Source organism: Anas acuta, chromosome 2 (genome assembly GCF_963932015.1).
Source record: "Anas acuta chromosome 2, bAnaAcu1.1, whole genome shotgun sequence".
Classification (NCBI taxonomy): Eukaryota; Metazoa; Chordata; class Aves; order Anseriformes; family Anatidae; genus Anas; species Anas acuta.
Window position 1 is genome coordinate 130,607,765 of NC_088980.1, and position 21,404 is coordinate 130,629,168.

Genomic DNA, 21,404 nt, shown 5'->3' on the forward strand with positions numbered 1-21,404 from the left:
AAAATGAGTAAAAAAAAACTTTTAAAAATGAAATGAAATAAGATGAAATGAAATAATAAAATAAATTAAGGAAAAGAATAAAAATAAAATAAAATAATGAAATAAAATAAAATAATGAAATAAAATAAAATAATGAAATAAAAAAATATGAAATCAAGCCTCTGTGACCCGGCAGGGCCCTCTAATGGACCATCCCATGGGGCAGCCAGGTGGCAGAGGAGGCAGTGGCCAGGCCGGGCAGGGCTGGCCTTCATGGGGAGGCTGGAGATGGAGCTCCCATGGCACCCCTGCAGGCTGCATGGCACCCAGCGGCAAGGCCCTGCTGGTGTTCTTCCTCCTGGTGCCTGCCTACCTCTGTATGCAAGGGGGCTTCATGGTTTGCAGCTAGGCCCAAAGCATAAAGTAAGAAAGGAGAGAGCCTCATCACGTCTTCCGGAGAGAGGATGGGAAGATGGGTTCTGGCAGGCTGGTGTTCAGTTCATTTGAACTGTTAGGGTGTCAGTTGAGCATGTGAAACGTTTATAGAGCTCCAGAAGTCTTTCCTACAACCATGATCTATCTACATCATGATTGCAGATAACCAGTGACAGGACCAGAGGGAATGGCCTCAAGTTGTGCCAGGGGAGGTTCAGGTTGGAAATGAGGAGACATTTCTTCTCAGAAAGAGCAGTCAGGCACTGGGACGGGTTGCCCATGGAGGTGGTGGAGTCACCGTCCCTGGGGGTGTTGAAGGAAAGGCTGGACGTGGTGCTTAGGGACATGGTGCTTAGGGACACGGGCTTAGGGGCCCCGGGCGAGGGGCGGGAGGGGCTGGGGCCGGGCTAAGCGGGCGCGGAGCGCTGCGGGCCGCTTATCGGCGGCGGGGCATCGGGGCGTCGCCGCCCGGCCCCTTCAAAGCGGGCGGCGGTGCCGGCGAGGGCGCTGTTGCTGTCCTGTCCCGTCCCGTCTCGTCCCGACCCGTGTCGTGCCGTGCCAAGCCGCGCCGAGCCGCCCCGAGGCCGGAGCCATGCTGCACTGGGGCTACGACGAGCACAACGGTAGGGGGGCGGCTGCGCGGAGCCCCCCGTTGGGGACAGGGGGGCTCCCGTCGGGGCGACCCGGGCCGTCGCGGGGGTCGGCTCCGCTCCCGGAGCCGTCTCGGGCAGCTCCGTGCGAGAGCTGCCGGCAGCTGGAGGTGCCGCCGGGGCTCCGCTCCGACGGGGCGGGAGGGATTTGGGGTGGGAGCGATGCGGGCAGCATCCCCTGCGAGCGAGGGGGCGGCGCGGGGCTGGAAGCCCGGTGTTGGCCCCGTATCCCCGGGGCTGCCGGTGCCTCGTCCGCTGGGGCAGCCGCGGGCTCGTGTTTTTGTTACCGGGTGTTTTTCGGACACGCACCGGTCCGGGTCACCCCACCGGTGATGTCCCTCTCCCGTCCCGCGGTGGGAAGCATCGGGGTCGGTCGTCTGAGTGCGTAACTGCGCAGCAAAGAGGAGATAGATCCCTTTGGATCTTGGTTATTTCTTGGTTTCCTTCATCTTCTCGGCCTTTGAAGTCCCCAAATGGGCTCATCAGCAGGCATAAAGGCTTTTCCTCTGTTTTGCATCGTAAGTCATGCAAACGCTGCTCCTGTGTGCAGACTGGCTCCCTGTTCATGCAGGCAGAAATAAGTAAAAGTGCTTCTGCAAGCTGGAGTCAGTTTGGATCACACACATGGAATAACTTGTGTTGTCTGTTTTATTACACAGAGAAATAAAACTCTGTGTTTAGTAAAAGGTGAAGACGCATGTCTGTATTTACACATACTTGTGCACATAGGAGTACACTTTGTTGGTATCATCACTTGGAGTCTGGAGCACTGTTCACACAAGTGCTGCTTTTCCTTCCTGGTCTTTTTGTTCAATCTTTTTTTGGATGGATGTACTTTTCCTGAAAAACTGGGTGGTGGTGGATGGCAGTGATGTTGCAACGATTAGCGTCTTATCTACCGTTGTGCAGCGTGCTCTGCCCCTCCCCTTAAGACGTAAACGGGTCTTGTTTTTTTCAAGTTTGTTTCTCCATGTGTTTTCCATGGGCTCTGTGGACTTCACCTGCAGGGTCCAGATAAGAAACCTGCTTTCCTTCCCTTATCCTAGCCGTCCTCCTTTGCTATCCTCTGCTTCTAGGAAGGGGAGGGCACCAGAATTTCTATCGGTGTGGCCCTGGACCTTGAGGCCCCCTTTCTCCTGTACCAAACTCTGTTTACTGTGATAACTTATGTGGGGTGGAGTTTAGCTTTCTCTCTCTCCTCCTCCCTCGAAGACCCCAGCAGCTGACAGGTGGGGAGCTTCCCATAGTCTATCCACTTCCCTTCACCTCTCACAAGAGAATAATGGAGAGAGGCTTGGATACCCAACACTTGACTGCTCTTCCCTAGCATCTCTGTTATTTCTTAACTCTGTCTCATTTTGTGTGTTTAGTTTATTGGTTTTGCTTGTTTCTTTTTTTGCCGAATAGCGGATGCATGAAATTGCTCTTAATCTTTAAAAATGTTGCTCTGCATGGCCCCAAACAGTTTCCCTGGAACTAAGTTCAGCTTTTCCAACTGAGGAAGTAGCAGTGACTGAAATTAATTGAATTGCATGCAGCCATATATTCGGGTTGACTTTCTGAAGGGTTGGAAAGACACCTGCATCCATTCCGACTTCAGCATTTGGTACTTGCAATGATAAAAGCACTGTTTTTTTAAACTGGGGAAAAACTCATTTGCCCCTTAGCAATAAGTGCAACGTAAATCATTTTGTGCATAAAGTAAGTTGTCAAATATTATAAATACCAGTCTGCCTTTATGGTATATCTGTGTAGAACAAGGGCTGACTGGTATGCACCGAATGAAATGTTCCTCACTGCTTTGAAGCATGTATCTCTGAAATGCTAAGAGGCATTATTTTATTTCTATGCAAAACTTTGCCTTTGTTTTCTTGCCTTTATTCTTACCTCACAGTTTTGATGGTGCTTGCATATAGAGGCATAATACTGAGATCCTGAAAGCTGGTTTTGGTGCAGCATCATCATGTGTGCTTTTCACAGCTGCTTGAGGTTGCAGTACAGGGGGGAACGCTCTCAACCCTCTGCAGAAGCAGACCTCTTAGATAACCAGGAACTGCTTCAGTTAGAAAACAAATTGAGAATCAATTGCCTTATGTTTACTTCTTAATAAATTTAATAAACGGAGTTTAATAAATTTAAGTTTAATAAATTATATGGAAAGTTTGTATATGTGTTGTGTTTAACTGCAAACATGTCTCTTGGTCTGTTACAACTCTAACACTGAGCTATTTTGTAAATAAAACGAGATGAATTCCTTTTCTTTTCTCACCAAGACTAATTACATAGTTTTGATGTCTGCATTGGAAAACTCCACTTAATTTTACCCACTGTGAATTTTTGATTGTTCTCTCTAGAGCTAATATTTTTAGAAACTAATATGTAACCAAATTACTTGCAAGCCTAACTGTATAAGTTTAAGCATTTCATATATGACAAACTGGACAATGGATCCTCTTTAGAATTGAGGATGTGCTCCTGAAAAGATCAGACCATGTCAGACCAATAAAGTTTCTTCATATAATACCAAACTGTCAATAATAATAATAATAATAATAATAATAATAATAATAATAATAATAATAATAATAATAATAATAATAATAATAATAATAATACACTTATGAATTATGAAGTTTTCTTTATGCAGGTATAGAGGCTCACTGAAACCAAACCGTATACTGCATTGCCTCCGCTAGGCTTGTTTCAAGTTAGTCCAGCCTTTTGATGAAACTCATCACCTTTAACTTCAGCTGGATAAAAGCACTGCAGTTAGGTGCTACAGTAAGCTGCATTTCCTGACAAATTCATAACTGCCTTCATTATGAGATCTGATTCATACATTGATGTGTGCAATGCTGGTGACTGCCATAAGTCAAGTACAGACAGAGCTGTACATCACATTAGGTAGTGGTGTCTGTAAAATAAAGTGTGCACAATAAAAGTATGCAATCTTCAGAGCAGATGGTCCAGGTTTTTGTCTTAAATCTTGGCTACAGTGACTTTGATTGTTGAGAGTTACTATCTAGCCTCCTCTAGCAAAAGAGCATTTTTCTATCAACAAGAGGAAACTTCATAAGTTCCTTTAGTAAATTAAAAAATGAGCATCATGTCTGTTGTCTTCCAACAGTAATGATTTGTTTTCTGACAGACATACACAGTGCTTGCTTTGGGATGGGGTCAGTAGTAATGAACAGAGACGCAATTTTCGTAGCATAGGAAGAGTGGGATAATTGCAGTAGGGTTGCTGGTAGGTAATCTAGTAAGGAATACCACTTGATGTAATTAGGTGGTACAAAATGAGCTTAAATTTCTTTTATTTTCCTGTATATTTTGCAAGGACAGTTTTCTGGCAGTCTTGTGTTAGTGACAGATTCTTAATCACCAAAGTAAAAAAAAAAAAAAAAAAGTTTTGGCTATCTGAGCTAAGGACAAGCACCAAAGCAAGTAAAAAGTCTTTTTACTTTATTGTGGAATGATTCAGAATCACACGCTACTCATATTATTTGCTGTATGCTAGGTATAGTTATTGCTGAGATGGAGCAATAGGACAAAGTAGTCAACCACATAAATATATTTGGCCTTTTCTCAAGTTAGGAATATCCTAAGCATTAAAGTTAAGTAGCAATAGGATTTTTCTAAGCACCTTGAATTTTAGCAGCTAGGTATGAATGATGGAGAGCGAATGCTTCTTCAATGAATAAAATTGTACATTGTATCTCCAACTAGAAAGTACTAGGATCTAAACAGAATTAAGATTATATCACATGCTAAACTGTATTTAATTAAAATATTGTATGGCTTTGACCATCATTTGTGAAGTGTGAATTAAGTTTAAGCAACTTTATATTTCAAACCAGGAAGATTTCTATCTTCTGCCTTAGAAGTGGTTTGCCTAATGGGTTTAGTTAATGAAATCATTAGCAAAATTACTCTAACAAATTCAAGACCCAAAGCCCTTGTTTTACCTGGAGACGTATCTGGTCTTTGCGAGCTACTCCTTCCCTCTTGCATTTTTTGGTGCTGTTCAGGGCCAGCCCGGCCGTGCCCAGGTGGCTCTGCAGGCTGCTCCCCCTCGGCCCTCCCTGATTTACTGCGGGGCACCAGGGCTATTTTAGCACCTGCAAATTTCTGAGCTATGTTCACTCCTATTGAAGTCAAGGAAAGAAAGCTATCTGACTCCTTTTGATGTCAGGCTATTAATCACAGCATACTACATTCTACTCCTTTTTTTGTCATTGTGTTTATTGAAGTGATGAGACATCGAGAAAGATCCAAAGCAACAGTCTGGTTTTTAAACTGAGATCAGTTACCTTCCATATAGGGAGCAATGAAGATTTCTGGGGGTGCAGATTTTACAAGCTCGTATTTAAGTTTTTCTAATATCTAGTCACTCTTAGTTATTATGCTTCTTACCTTTGATAAACCCAAGGGAAAAAAACAATTCCTATGCTCCTTATAATACTGAGAGGTCATTTGCTCTGCAAATTTTCTCCTCCCTTCCCCCTACCCTTTTTCTCCCTTCCATCTCCTTTCTCTCCTTCTTCAATCCCCCTCCATCCACACTTTTTCCCTCTTTTACCCCCCTTCTCCTTCCTTTAACCCTCTTTTGTCCCCCTTTTCCCCTTTTTCCATCTTTTTCCCCCCTTTTTCATGTTCCCTTCCCTTCTCTTGCCTGCACTACAGCTTGTTTGCTGCCTTTACCTGGTAGGACATATTCCCCAAGCAACACATTGTTCCCATTTTTTTTCTTACAACCTCTTTCCATATTGTTTATTATTCAAGTATGCTTCAGCTATGGCACGTTTTCTATTTGAGATGTCTGTGTGAAGTTCACTTCATACTTCTTATCTGTGAAGCTTTTCTTACTACTTCAGAATGATATTTGCCATTTTTTCTCACAACCCTATTGCTGATTTACAAGACAATGCACACATGTACGTATGGAGACATTTTAGCGAGAGGATGGCCCCCTCTCTGCTGGTGTGACAGCTGGTTCGCAGGGCTGATGCACTGGGAGGAGGTGATCAGTGAGCAGTGATGGTTTTGTTACAAGCACTGCCTTCAGGCCCCAGAATTGCCTGCACATCACCTTTTTGTCTTTTTTTTGACGTCTTCCCATCTCATTCAGCATAGTTGGCAGGAGGACGTGTTCTCAAATCTTTTGCTGCCAGTGACTGATGTAAAAACCCTTTGGGGTTGGGTGGACATTAGGTGGGTAAGAGGGAATCCCTAAAGATGTAATGAGACATGATATCAGGCAAAAACGTCACATCAAAAATTTAGTGGTGCACAGTGCCTGTTGCATACGGGATACTTGATTTGAAAGAACACTTGCTGGATATGTCTTGTGCATAGCTGAGTTTTAGCTGTGTGTCATCAAAAACTGGCCTACTGGACATGGCCTTGTTTCAAGGCCAAATACATTTAGATACACTAGGCAAGGTAGGTGAAGGGGTCCCACGAGCTGCTGTTGCAAGGTAGTACAACAAAAGTAGCTGAATATCTTGAAGTAGGGTTTTCTGATGTACACATTTTGAATTCCCAAGAAGGTAAACAAGAAAAAATCAAGCAGTCTGTTTTCTCATGAAGCTTCTCTTCCCATGCCTTGCAGGGCCTGCCCACTGGAAGGAGGTTTTTCCTGTCGCTAATGGAGACCGTCAGTCACCCATTGACATCAAAACTGAGGAAACCAAGTATGACCCCTCTCTCCGTCCTCTAAATCCCAATTACGACCCGGCCTCTGCTAAAATAATCCTCAACAACGGGCACTCCACCAGTGTTGAGTTTGATGACACCGTAAACAAATCAGGTTTGTTCCTTTCCTATTGCTCTATATTTCCTTCCACCATTTCCTGAATGTAGTACAGCCTGGGCCTGTCTCTCTGCTGGCTGTGACCTCCTCATAACCAGTAAGCTCCACTCTTCCGGATGCAAGATTCCCTTTTCCCCAGACTTTCAGCATGTTGCAATGTGGGGATATAATTCCAGATGAGTACGAGGTTGCGTTTCTCAGGAAGCGCTAGGATGCCCTCTTCACACGGATGGTTTGATCCACCCCAAACAGCTAGATAGCGCCAGCACCCCTGTTTGAACGGTGTTTTGTACCATTTTTCAAATGCTGCTCTCTCACTGCAGATGAATCCTTTGTGTCTCATTACAGGTTCATTCCAACCGAATCGCTCAAGTCTCTTACCTGACTTTAGTTGCAGGTTTGGTTATATATTTATTTTTTTTTTTTCCTTTATAACCCATGCCTGGACTTCTTATGTCAGGAAAGAGCCAATACAGAACAAATGAAATACATCCCAAGTGATCCCTTTTCTTTTTTGAAAAGTGTCATTGTTCCAGTCTTTTACAGGAGTGTATATCTTCCCTTTTTGCAAGCAATAATTCTTATTTAGAAATTCTCTGGTTTAGTGTAGTCTTTGTAATGTCAGTGCCTTCATCTTTAAAAATGTCTCTTGGATGGTAGGCGAGCTAGCACCCGTCCACTGAAACTGCATGAATGCAGTTTCTTGAAGCAATAAAATCCTTTTGTGGCTACATGAGGCTTAGCTGAGGATCCAAGCCAATGTCATGCATACACAAGAATCAGAGCCAGAAGGGAACTAATTCATGATCATCCTGTCCATTAGTCCTGAGGACCTATTGGCTTGTAGTGGCTATAGACATAGATGGACATCATACTTTGCTTTCCTGGACAGTCTTAGTTTAACTCTTAAATTTCCTGTTGATATGTGCAACATGGTATTGCCTGAAAACCACCAGCTGACCATCAGTGATCTAGTCTGACCTCGTGTGTCTCAGAGGCCAAGCGACTTCCCAGAATTAATCTCTGCTTCAAGTCTAGTAGGTGTGGGTGAACTAAAGCACACCTCTTACAAAAACATACAATCTTGATTTCAAAATTTCCAGCGATGACGAATCTACCACCACCTTTGGTAAGTTTTTCTAATTGTTAATTACCCTCACAATTAAATCAAAATCACACTTTATTTTTAGTGTGAGTTTAAATCCTTTAAATTCCTTTTCTTAAACAAACAAACAAACAAACAAACAAAATGAACATGAGTATAGCAAGAACCTCTTCCTCTTTCTAACTCCATCCATGAAGTGATAGGTCCTGATCGTGTTTTTGTAGGCTTATATTGGTACCAAAGCAGTAGTAATGTGATCCTCTTCCTACTACTTTCCTCAGGCCATATATCCAGGGATAAAGCCCAAGTTACAATAAAGCTCTGGCAGCTGTTGATTAGATAATTAACAAATATAATCCCCAGTCATTTCCAGGAAACTCAATATCTTCTATGTATAAAGGACATTCTTCAGCTGTACATGCATGGCTTTACATTTTGTCCATTTTCACTCATTGCTTATCAAAAGCAATCAAACAAACAAAGTCCTTCTGTAGCTGTAAACTGAATTATTCATTATTTTCCCTAATATTTGTCACTGACAAACTTTATCAGTAATGTTTTTGTTTTCTTTCAGGTCATTGATCAAAAAAACCTGAATTTTCTAGGGCCAAAATTTGGCCTCTGGGGCACCCTTGTGAAGTAAGCACTCCTGCCATATGGTAGTTTTATGAGAATAAAAAAAAAAATAAAAACCAAACCCAAAGTACATTGTACAAAGTACAAAATACATTGAAATCTTTTAATACATTAGTAACTGAATTCAGTGTGAACTATTTCTTTACTTCAAGCAGCACTGAAGTTGGGCTGTCAGGCCTGTAATTGTGTAATTTTGTTTATCCTCTTTGGTACCACTTTAGCTCCATTCCCTTAAATTGGTTTATTAACATTTCAAATACCTCTTCTTCCAGCTCTTTTCAACTTTGAGATACTAATGTTTGCTTCAAATAGTTTCTGATTAACTTCTTCCTAAATTTCTGTTTGAGTGGAAGATTTTTACCATCACTATATGACGTGACACAAAACCATCATCAGGCCATTTTCATATTTTTCAGCAGAAAATTTTCACTGTATGCTGCTGATGTATTTCTGCATAATTATTTTTCCTCAGCCAGTTTGAACACTGATCTTTACGCATTTTTTAGGATCATTTGCCTGCAAGTTCTCAGTCCTTGAAATAAATAATTTGTTTTAGGAGTACCACTTCCCCATCCCCTTCATTCACTAGGTTTATAAGCTCTCTAAAAGTACATTTTTGAGCTAAAGTTAAGAAGGTCAAATATTTTTGCCTCCAGTTCCTTTCCATTACCCAGGCTACTTGTGTCAGCAGATAGGCAAGTTAAGGAATTCTTTTTAACATTACTTGGTGGCATTTTGCTCCTATCAAAATTTAAGTTTTGGACTAAATCTAGAAGAGCTAAAAATGACTCTTTTCCTTCCCAGAGCTCTTAATTTAAAAGCCATCTGGTTGAACCTCCCATCTTTTCTCCTTAAAATCTCTATAATGAACCAGTAAAACATCTCATACTAATCTCCAGTCCCTCCAAGGAGGTGTGAATGGAGCAGGGAAAGTGGGGTGATCTGTTTTGCAATAAGTAAGGAATCTTTCTGAATCCGATTCATGTTCAAGTCTCTGTGCAGACTTGACAGGGATGGTTTGAGTCTGTCCAACTGATTAGAAAGAGATAAGCACTTATAAAATCAAAAGCCCACCCATATGGGTACTTAGTTGAAATAAATGGCTAAAGTGTCCATAATATTGTACTTGGACAATGGATATATATTTCTGTTCAGTATACACTCCTGTTTTTCAGACTTCAGTCTACTGTGACTGGATCTGGATGCAAAAGAAGGAAAGAGCCTTGAAAAATATTATAATCCAACTACTTTCCTCAAAATTTCAAGGAGGAGAAAAAATTATGTTCACATTTTATTTTTCTGATCCTCCCCTTTGTTCATAAAATCTCTATTTAAGCTTCATTTATCAGTTACTGATTAAGATCATCTGTTTCCAACCTCTCCGCCATGGGCAGGGACACCTCCCACCAGACCAGGTTGCCCAAAGCCCTATCCAACCTGGCCCTGAACACCTCCAGGGATGGGACATCCACAGCCTTTCTGGTCAACCTGTTCCAGTGCTCACCACCCTCAGATCAAAGAATTTCTTCCCAATATCTAATCTAAATCTACCATTTTTTTTTGTTTGTTTAAAACCATTCCTCCTGAGAAATATCCAGTCCATAGCAAGACACACCTGGTGATAACCTGGTGGTAACTATTTAGTGGGCAGTAACCCACTAATCTACACATTAGTGCAATTTTGGAAGTCATATCCTAGACAATCAAGGATTCCTGTATAATACTTCAAAGAAAGGAGGGTCCATCCAAGACAGCTTTTGAGAAGAAACAGGGCAATATCTGAAGACCGAAGCCTGGTGTGAATTTAGAGGATGTGGGCAGCAGCTCCTGTTCCTGCAGTGAAACCTCTTTCTTGTGTTTGGGTTTGTAGTGCTGACCGGGGGGCCGCTCAGTGGGACCTACAGGCTGCGCCAGATTCACTTCCACTGGGGGTCCAACGATGAAGCTGGCTCTGAGCACGCGGTGGACGGGATGAAGTATGCAGCAGAGGTAAGGCTCTCTGTGGAGTCATCTGTTCCTCTAAGCTTGTGACTAGCTTTCCATTGTGAGAATAATTTTTCCCCTCCTCTCCCCGCTTTTCCTTCTCCCCCCATTTTATCAAAAGACAAGCAGTCTTCCTGAAGTGTTTCGCGTTTGGTCCTTTCTGTCTCCTTCGGTGCCTTGGAGTAGTCCAAATGTCCAAAAGTATTCAGTCTGGCAGTTTCTGATTCCTCTTTGAAAACAGAAGTAACAAGAAGTATTTTGATGGGACTGAGATCTTTTAACAGCATGTAGTTCAGACAGTGAAGAATTTTCTGGGGTTAAAAAGAAGTAAAAAAAAAATATAAGCATAAATGCTAATGGAAAAATAGAAGGCTTGTAGTACTAAAGAAGAAAAAAAAAAGTTGAAATGTATGCACAGTGGTGTGATCAGATTTTGCTGGAAATGCTATGAGACAGTGGTCAGAAAAAAAAAAATCATTTTTCTAACACTAATGGGGAAAAGTGACATTTGCAGTGTTTAAAGGCTTATGTTTTCCACAGGAACCAGGTGAGATGGAATATAAAGAATTAATAGAGGTGCTTTAAAACCATTAAGTGCCAAAACCAAATTTGTAGCTGAGAAAATATATATATGTATACCATCTAAGAAACCAAATGGAAGGAGAAAATATCTGTGAATTTCTAGCCAGTCTAAAAAGCTTTCCGTTACCTGGTGGTTGGGTAACCCTCCACAAGAAGCTCTCTTGAAGTTATTTTGGCTTTGGGATAAGAAACCCAGAATTCAGACCAAGGCTTCTGACCACTGTTCACACAAAAGAAAATACCTCAGAAAGAGAAGTGAAGATGGTTTCATTGTTCACCTTCATGTGGAAGAAGTGTAAGATTTCAAGAAAAAACATCAACCATATTGAAGAAAGTAGCATACAGGTAAAGAAGACTTCAAGGTTCAGCCCCTTGAACCCAACGGGAAGCAGAAGGCATCCATGACTCCATTCTTTGTGGCAACGTATGGTCTGATCAAGGTCTCCTCTCAAGCTGCAGTGACAGAGCGGTGGTAAGACGGTATATATTCCTTAAAAGAGAAGTCACAAGCCATTGAGAATGGGGCTGTACCCAAAAGTGTTTCACAGCTCTTGTTTCTTTTGAATTTGGGGGGGTTGGTTTGGGGTTTTTGGCAAAGTGATGAGGGAGTGGGAGGGGGCCTCATTTAGTTGTGGGAATTTTGCTTTTTGTTCTTTGTTGCTTTTTTTTTTTGCTTTTTTAAAATCCACAATAAAGTCAATTCTGACTGAGAGTATCTGTTTCCTTTCTGTGTATGTAAAAATGTTATAATTCAAAAGTTGTTCAACATAGTTTCTTTGAACCTATAATGATGAGTGGTGCAGGCACTGAGCTCCAGGATAGCAGTGCAGCCAAGAATGGTTTAATGAATTCTGTTCTCCTCCTGGTTTAATTAATTATAGTTGTAGCAACTTTCCTTCATGGATTCTGAAGCTGTGAGCCAGCATGTGTTTCATTGTGTGCATATGTGTATTATTGATTTCAGTGGGATTCCTTACTTGAAAGTAGTGTCTTGGCCATTGAGAGCCAAGCACTCAGCAAACACCCCGTTACATGCTGTAACACCAAGGAACAGCTCTGTGCTACGGATATGGTAAACTGAAGCTCACAGAGGCTAGGCAAAGACTGAGGTGTGGAGTCAAAATCTTCACTTTCCTAGGCCTGTATTTCAACCATGTAGTTATGTTGTATCCCATACAAATACTTTATTTAAATGCCAGCTTTCCTAAACTGCTCTTACTTGGGGGTTTTAAAGTGTTGTATTTCAAATGCAAGCCTTTTTTTCAGGGGTTCATCCCAGTTTAGGTCATCAGTGGAGTTGCTTTTTAGCACTCCTAAGGAGTAAAGTTCAAAGTCTGAAAAGATGGTCATCAATTTTGGAAAAAATGCCCTGCTTCTGAGCCTCTATTTCTTTATTTTAAAACTGCAGGTAATAAGATTTACTAATCCACTGAGGATTTGTGAGAGGAATTAACATTTGTGAAGTACTTAATCTTAAACTCTGCATGAGTGTTTGTGCTCTCTTCAGTTCAGCAGTTGGACTATTGCTCAAGGCTGGGATGTCCTGGTGCTTCCTGAGCTCTCAGCATGGAGCATGGGCAGGATTTAGGAAACCTGGCTTAGCAGGAGGAACCAAAGTGGTATGGGGGTAGACCTCATGATCTTTGTCTTTCTCCACCTGGCTAGAAGACAGGTAGCAAGTCATCTACACCCCATCTTGCAGTAAGGTGTCTTCACCTAAGAAACTGCCATAGGACAGTTCTGGAAAAATACATGTTGGAAATGCAAATGCTCGCCTGAGCATATCAAGCCACTTTTAAGTTGCTAGTTACTAGTAATCATAGAAAAAAACATTTGCCAAAGATGAAATTTTGATAGTCATCTTAAACTTAACACAGGATGTCAGTGCAAGTTTAATGCATCTTCCTCTGCCCATTTGCTAGCTATTTATGTGGCTGATTTTCTGAAAGCTTAATTAAGAAAAAAAAGGAGCAAAATACTAATGCCATGTTCATGTTTTTCAATCACTTCTTAAAATCAGCTGTACTAGAAATAGGTTTAAAATCTTAGCTTTAGTTACATAACCATGGGATGTCTTGCCTTAGCCTCTCTATTCACAACCTAGGGATCCGACAGCAGTTTGTCAGACACAGTGCTGTGCTGATTGTTGCTAAATTTTGAATAATTCCCACCACTGGCAATGCTTGTTGCCATTTGTGTGAACTATATGATTACCAATTTCAATAAATACTTGCAATTAGAAAACTGAATGGCTCTGAATACAAATAAGAAAAGTAGAGTGTTAACACCATAAAAAGTTCTAGTATTAATTTATGACTCTTTCAGTTCAGCGAGAGTTGATGCTGTCTGTGCCTCTTGCTTTTCAGCTTCACGTGGTTCACTGGAACGCAGAAAAATATTCCAGTTTTGTTGAGGCAGCTCGTCAGTCAGATGGATTGGCAGTCATGGCTGTATTTCTGAAGGTAAGAAAAATATACTTCAGCCCCCAAATAAATCTGCAATATGAACCCAAAGGCATAACAGTGATGGTGTAATTATTGCAAAAGAAATGTTTGTTTTGTATGGGCATTTAATTGTAGTGTTTCCTTCATAATACATGAAGTATTATTTACTTCCAATATAGAAAGCTGTACTTCCTTTAATATTAAAAATAGATTAACAGATCTTCAGGACAGTGAGACCCTTCAGTTGGCCTAGTCTGCCCTCCTGTACAATGTAAGCTGTAGAACATAATTTAGCTGCCTCTATCTAGATCACAGTAACTTGTGCTTGCCTAACATGTTTCTTTAAAAGGGTAATCTAATTTGGTTTGGATGCCAATCTAATCTAATCTAATTTGGTTTGGTTTATTTCTTCTGAATAATAATTAAATGAACAAAATTAAAATAAAACGGAGAATTTCCTTCTGATTGTTATATACATCTTTGCCTCCTGCACATATTCTGAGATGAAGTTCAAACCTTGCAACAGCTTCATTGGCCTCTGTATGAAGAAACAGATGGAAAAGGCACACCATCCACAACAAAGGATAGGGTTTTCATAAAATCCGTGGTTTCTGCCTGGTGACTTCAGTTTCCTGGGGACAGGTAGTCCTGTGGGGCAGCTAGTGCAGGTGCTGTGGTGAAGGCAGTCATCAATTACATGCAGCAGCAGTTGCAAAGAACTGCTGTAGTAACTCTGTCTTTCCTTGAATCATTATAATGTAAACTGGAAGGTTTCACTAGATTTCTTAGCACACAATTTCTGCTCAGCATGCATAACAATGTTTCTAAATTTCTTGCTGTTTTAAGTAATTCCAACTTCTGATAAAAGCCTGAAACCTTAAAGTTTCTCCATATAGAACATTAAAAAAAATCTTTAATGTCCCTGCATTGTAATGTTTGTAGGTCTTTCGTAGCTTAACTAGTTACTATGATTGGCCAGAGGTAAATACTGTCAGCAAGGGAGTGGATCTTCTCTGCATCCAGTCTCTAAGAGTCAGCTAGTCAAAGCCTCATTCTTGCAAAATCCATCAGATCTCACAGTCACTTAAGCAAAGCCATATGAAACTGTTTCAGTATGTTTGCTTTCTGATCATTTATTTTTGCAAATTTTCTCCATAGCTCTAGCATTACTTTTTTATCTCCCTTGTTTAATAGATTGGTGAATGCAACCCTCAGCTGAAGAAAATTACTGACCGCCTGGACACCATCAGAATCAAGGTGAACAAGTGGTTCTAAAGCACTCCTGCTTTAGATGGTTGCTTTAGTTTTGTTTTTGGTAACCTGGCTGCTAATCCCTTCAACTTCAAGTTCCCTACACCTTCCTTTCATAGCTATTCATATCTAACTCTGACTTGGGACAGTTTAGGAAATTTCTTGCTAAGTAAGTTGAAAACCAGTAAACAAAAAATATTTTTATACAGTCAGAGATCAGAAGGAAAGGCACAGAATGTAGTCTTTGGCCAACCCATTGCTGTGAGAATATTAACAGGAAAGGAATATGCGTCATGGGAAGCTGTGAAAAACGAGGAAGGAAAAGTTTCCTCCTGTATTTTGCTGAGGTACAGGGTGAGAAAAAAGCTATTGTTTGTGATAAAGAAATCAACCAGGCTTGCAGCATCACATTTCATACAGGCATCTCTGGCCTAGTAGCCCAAATAGGGGGAAGTAGTAGTAAGCCTGGGAAGAGTGAGTGGGGGATAACACCTGTGGGGTTATTATGCTAGCGCCAAAAAGAACACATTGGATGTCTAACATTTTCTCACCTCTTCCTCAAAACTTCATCCTGCAATCTTTTGTAGCTATGGCGATTCTGTGCTAACATGACTCCTTTGATAGTGTCCTGCTAGCATCAAAGACCCAGGCAGCAAAGCTGTCACAGAAGTAGGACCTCATCTAAAGGGCATTCCCTCACATGCTGTGATCATCCAGGATGCAGTCAGCCCACCCCATAATGGTGAAGCTCTGCCCCTTTGGCGTGATTTATCTTGGGCTCTTGATTTTAGATATTACTAGTGTGTTTTTTTGTTTGTTTGTGTGTTTTTTTAAATTGTTAATGATTGTAAGGCACTGATGATCTTGCTTAAGAAGTAATTTGCTAAATATATTTAGTCTAGAACCACAACGATCTTCTTTTAATTTCCAGGGTAAAAGAGCACTATTCACAAACTTCGATCCTAGCTGTCTACTTCCCAAATCCCTGGACTACTGGACTTACTTTGGCTCTCTCACTGTTCCACCTCTTCTTGAAAGTGTCATCTGGATTGTTCTGAGAGAGCCCATAAGTGTTTGTTCCGAACAGGTGCAATTTGTTTTCTAACTGCTATAGATATTTGCTTTTCTATAAGAACATAATTTGTGCAGACCTTGACATTGCATACATGTATCTTGTCAAATTTTCAAAGGACAAAATGTGTCTATCAAATTTATCGTGACTTCTTGTTGCCTTTCTTTGTGTATCAGCTATTGATTATCCATTTTTAAAAACGAACCAACATATATATATATATATATATATATATATATATATATAAATGTTGCAACAGTGACACCCAGTGGACTGATAATCTTTGCTTTGTTTCTCCCAGTGGAGAGATGCTGAAGTGTATCAGAGTACAGCAACTTTTAATATTGGAAGCTGATAAGTACATCACCTGTGATATGATCCATATGCTGGTCTCACTGTAAATCTCAGGATTTTTGCACCACAGCATTTGTCAATTTCATGGTCAATATTACAAATACTTCAGTAAAATTCAATACGTTAGGCCATATAGTCAGCAAAACTGGTGATGTTTGCACAAGATCTTGAAATAGTTCACTGAAAGGGACTCTTGTTAGTCATGCAGTCAGACCTCAAACTTTGTTTTTAACTGATTTTAAATTATGTATTCAGTCAGTGCTTCCATTTTTCTCATCTGTAGGTTTGAACATTTGCATCAAGATATGAATTTCCCAAATACAATCCATTGTTCAGGTCAAAAGCTTCTTACTTGGGCTAATCTAAAATTAATATATTCTAAAATATTGAGCATTATATACATACACCCATGTGTAACTGCTTCAGAGGACACAGTATTGGAAAGGATGCAAAATACAGTTATTCTTTACTATTTCACAAATAGTAGCTATATCTTATGCATTAAAGTGTAAATGTGCTATATTTGTATAAATATAAGCCTGCATAGAGTTAAAAATATTTTTTTTAGTAATGTTTGCCATTGTGATTCATTCCATGACTCATACTGTTTGGCCATTTATTTTTATTTCTCAAGTGTGTATTTCTTTGGGACTTTATAGTTTACTTGTCACTTTTTGGTGCACTTTTCAGATTGAAAGAAGTGAAGAATAAATTTTAAGTTTTTAGGAACTTACAATGAGCCTAAGTGACATAGAATTCTGAATATTAGCTCTAGAGGGGGGTGGAGGAAGATAAGATTAACCCTTTTTGCCCTTAATGCAGTTAAGATGCAATGTGCCATAAAACTCAGTGCACTATTAAGATGAAATTATTTTTGTGCTATCCTGCCCTTGGTAATGAAGAAATAAAGTAAGCTGGTGTATAGAAAAAGGAAGTATTGGAAATATTAGAAATTAGACAAAATACTAACTTCAGACCCTAATTCAGATTCCCATTTCCCAGGGTTTAGACATGGAATTCTGACCTGGTTTTCTCCTGAGATCAGATTAAGCAGAAAAGCTTATGCCTAGATGGAAATAATTGCCTATTCTGTCTTCACTATAGGAAACAAATAATCCTTACATGTTACCCTTCATTCTGACATGTATCTCAGGTGATTTTCTTGTGAGTCATTGTTGTACATTTTTGAGGACAGAAAAGGTGGAATTGCCATTCCACACATGCCATAGAAAAATACAGTTCCATTTTTCCCAGTGTAAAAAATGTGAGAAGTATCTTTAGTTTTTACTGCATGTTTTTTCATCAGTGTGAGCATGAGGGCTTCCTGTTGAACCTTCTCTCTTAATTGCAGCTGGCCAAATTCCGCAGCCTCCTGAGCACTGCTGAAGATGAGGTCGCTTGCTGCTTGCTGCGAAACTATCGGCCTCCCCAGCCTCTAAAGGGACGAGAAGTCAGAAGGAATTGAAGGAGAAAAGCAAGAATGAGCCACCTCTGAAACCAAAGGCTGAATTAATTTTGATAGTTATATACTTTGTGATTTTTTTTTGTGAGTTGTTATAACAAATAGGTGTTGTTTAATTATTGGTTACTATGCAGTCATTTCTCACAGACAAGCATGTCCTGAGTTTCTGTAGTTTCATCAATGATGTCAGCAGGTCCGAATGTGTTTGTGTGCATGGATATGGGAGCATAGAGGTACGGTGTTACATGCACAGAGGGTTATCATGAGGGTTAGATGTGGTGAAGGAGTTGTGTAGAATTTGCCACCAAATTAGGATGGCATATCACTAAGAGGATCCCTTGTATTAAAGCATGTTCTGGGATTATTCCTGTGGTATCTAACATAACATTTAGCTTTTCTATAAGACTTTGTACTGTAGTTCTCATAGGAAAAACATTTCAAGGCTGACATAATTTCATTGCTGACTTCTGTGATATCATACCAAACTTCCTACAAAGAGCAGCAGTGACTAACAGCATTTAGGTAAAACATATCTGTATGATTCTTTTGTTCTGACTGCTTCAGAGCAGTTATGATGTACTGATCAAATATTAAAAAAAAAAAAAGTGAGGATTTGGTGTATTGTGGGATCATGTCAGGTGGATTAGGTATTAGTGAATTCTGCCACATATAGTGGTGAAAATGTCCTTAACCTTGAAAAATGCAAGGTGGAAGGTCACAGAGGGATCTGTCAGTTCATGCCTAAATCCAGTCTGTTGCATCTATGATGAACTATAAGGGACTGTAGTAATATATCCACGTAACATCAAACTCCTACTACTTCAACGAGTACTCAGGAGACTGGGACAGCTCTCGCTTTAGACTGATTCACACAAGACACTGCGAGTTGTGCCTGGAGCACAGCATTACTTGGGTACATAGCATCTCCTAGGTACCTGCTGACGTTCTGCTGACATAGCAGAACTTGGGTGGTTGCATTTCTATTCCAAGACCAAAGATAGCATCTAGAGCCAGCCAAAGAAATCAGAATCAAGTCAATATCTAATAAAAGATGAGTCTGTAATAGTAACTTGAAATGTCTGTCATTATGGATTGACTTGAGCCTGTGTTTCTCTCAGGAGCTTTTGTTATTTGAATGTAATTATTCGTTTCAAGCCAAACTTATTTTTATTATTTTTAATGAACTTGCTGTAGGATGTAGCTTAGTATAGGTAGATTACCTTAAGATTGTGAGAGTTAAATAATGAAAACCAGTAGTACCAGAGAGAAGTGGAAGGTGGTTTCATGGACAGGGACTGTCACCACTCTGTGGAGTACCTTTGACCTCATCTTCCATGACTGCTCTCCATTAATTTGTGTTTTTTTTTTTGTTCTTTTTTTTGTTGTTGTTGTTGTTTTTTTCATAGGTTTTATATGCTGTGCCTCTTGCCAGGTCTTTTTATTTTAGTTGGACAAATATGAGGGAAATTACTGACAGAATTTACTTTATATGCCTTCTTTTAACTGAATAAAATAGATAGTCATAGATATTTTAGCTTAGTTGGAGATAGGTTTATTTTTTATTTTTTTTGGTCCTCTCCTACCCAGAATACAGGTACTATTGCTGCAAGGTCTCTCAGTGCCTTCTGAATGTTTTCTGAAGGAATGAACACAGATAGACTAGGGGAAAAATAAAAGGCATTTGGCAGCAACAGATACAAGTATTAACCAAAAGGGAAAAACCTGCCAGCACTTTTTGTTTCCTGGCATGGGGAGAAGAATGCAGCTGAAAGGACCCCAGGCTGCTACTTTCTGAATAAGGATGTCTGCAAGGTGTGAATGGAGAGAGTGTGAGTGTGTTGTGTGTTTTCACACCCTTTTTTAGATTTAGTGTTGGATCTGATATATTTTGCCAATCATGTAAGTAGCTGCAGAAAATGAATAAAATGTTTATAAATTGCATGAAGGTTATAAAATTTATTTGCCTGAGAAGATAAAGTAACAAGGCTACTGCTTCATATCAGAAATCAAACTTTTACATGTTTTTTATGTATTTAAAAAACAGTGGAGTTGACCAGTGGTTTGATATTTATGAGGATTTTATCAAAATAAAAAAAAATAAATTATGAATGTGTCTTGTATTTTCTAACAAAGACATTAAAGTTTTACTGAGCAGCCTGCAGTTTTTTAACTGCAGATCTAGTTTTGGAAAATACCTGGAAAATGTCATCCCTCCTTTGAAATCTATATTTGGGCAGTCTAGCGTTAGGTATCTTTTTATGTTCCAGCTAAAGTGTTTTTGGCATTGTTAAGACATTCATTCAATTATACTTCTAACTATTTATATAGAGTTATGCAAATAAGTTTTAGAAGACATTATTCATGGTAATTCTAATGTGGGGATGCTATTTTTGCATTAGGCTGACATAGCACAGTTTTACGTCTGGGCTGAAAGCTGGTGACATTTGAAAAGACAAGAAATTCTCAATTGACTGAAATCCATTGGGAACAGCTTCCCAGATTATCTTTCTGCTGTGACTGACAGGTCAGACCTAGTCCTAGCACTGAGCACACTGAGCATACTGGGTTGCATCCCCAGTCACTAACTCAACAGTCAACTTGTAGTACTGAGTCTACCAGACCGCTAGCTGTGTGCTCCCAGGGAGCCAAGTCTCAAGTGTGGGTTCTATGCTATTGTAACATGATTTTAGAGCAGACAATGCTAAAATATGTCATGGCCCCTGACCCCCCCCCCCTTCCTCCCCCAACTGCAGGTTTCTTTGATCAACTAGTTACCCTCTGACACACTTGGATCCTTTATACGAAGAACAATGCAATGCTCAATGACCAAAAAAACATATAGGGCATTTGCTGAAAAGAGTGTCTGTCAAAAGTTGTATACAGCTGGATGACTGGCCACCCATAAACTTATTCTCAGAATTAAATAAATTGTAGTAGATCCTTGGGGTCAACTCTGCTGTTTTTGGCACAGGAGGGAAGCGGTGCACTCTGCTGTTTATAGCCTTTGCAAGTCATGCTTATAATGTCTTTCACATTACACAGGCAGAGTTTAACAACAGCTGATATTTTTCTTTATATTGAAGTAAAAACCTGGGAAGTATGCTGTCTTTCCTTCTGAAGAACAGGGGCCTGAAGATGAAGCAGACAACTGTTTGCTGCCATACACCTACTTGTTCTGTCCCTGCAGAGATTTCCCTCCCCATTGTGTTAACAAACAGGTCTTTGCTGGCCTTCCAGATATGAACTAGGACCTAAAAGAATTCAAAGAACCAATTGTGGGAAAATAAATAAATAAATATATATATATATATATAATAAAAAGTCTTCCAGGTCTTTGGTTTTAAAATAATTTTACTGAAGTAGAACATGGGATATGAATAAAGTAATGTAATAGAAATAGATATATAATACATTTTTAATAGACTTAATAGAGAGGAAAGCCAGGATCCAGATTCTTGTAAACTTTTAGCTAAGTATGAAGCAGACCACTAGAGATGAACCTTGCCTTCAGTTGTTAAAAGTTGCAAACAATTGAGGGACCTATGGCAAGTTGCAGCATTTGTATAAGTGCCAAAAGAATGCTGCTCTAGAGCAGTTTGTTTCTTTTATGATGTATTAAATAGTATAAAAAAGCATTGT

General features: G+C 40.0%; 1 protein-coding gene across 2 annotated transcripts; it reads left to right on the forward strand.

Annotated features, from left to right (window-relative positions):
• The first annotated feature begins 868 nt into the window (after positions 1-868).
• On the forward strand, positions 869-19,867 carry LOC137851251 (carbonic anhydrase 13-like). 2 transcript variants are annotated; one of them, XM_068672202.1, is made up of 9 exons: positions 869-1,037; positions 6,676-6,873; positions 7,225-7,273; positions 7,980-8,005; positions 10,488-10,606; positions 13,549-13,644; positions 14,821-14,883; positions 15,809-15,964; positions 17,655-19,867. In XM_068672202.1, the coding sequence occupies exons 1-9, from the start codon at positions 1,007-1,009 to the stop codon at positions 17,766-17,768; spliced, it is 852 nt and encodes a 283-aa protein (XP_068528303.1). In that variant the 5' UTR covers positions 869-1,006; the 3' UTR covers positions 17,769-19,867. The 2 variants fall into 2 exon arrangements, with proteins under 2 accessions (XP_068528303.1, XP_068528304.1); XM_068672203.1 differs by lacking the exons at positions 7,225-7,273; positions 7,980-8,005.
• Positions 19,868-21,404: the final 1,537 nt, after the last annotated feature.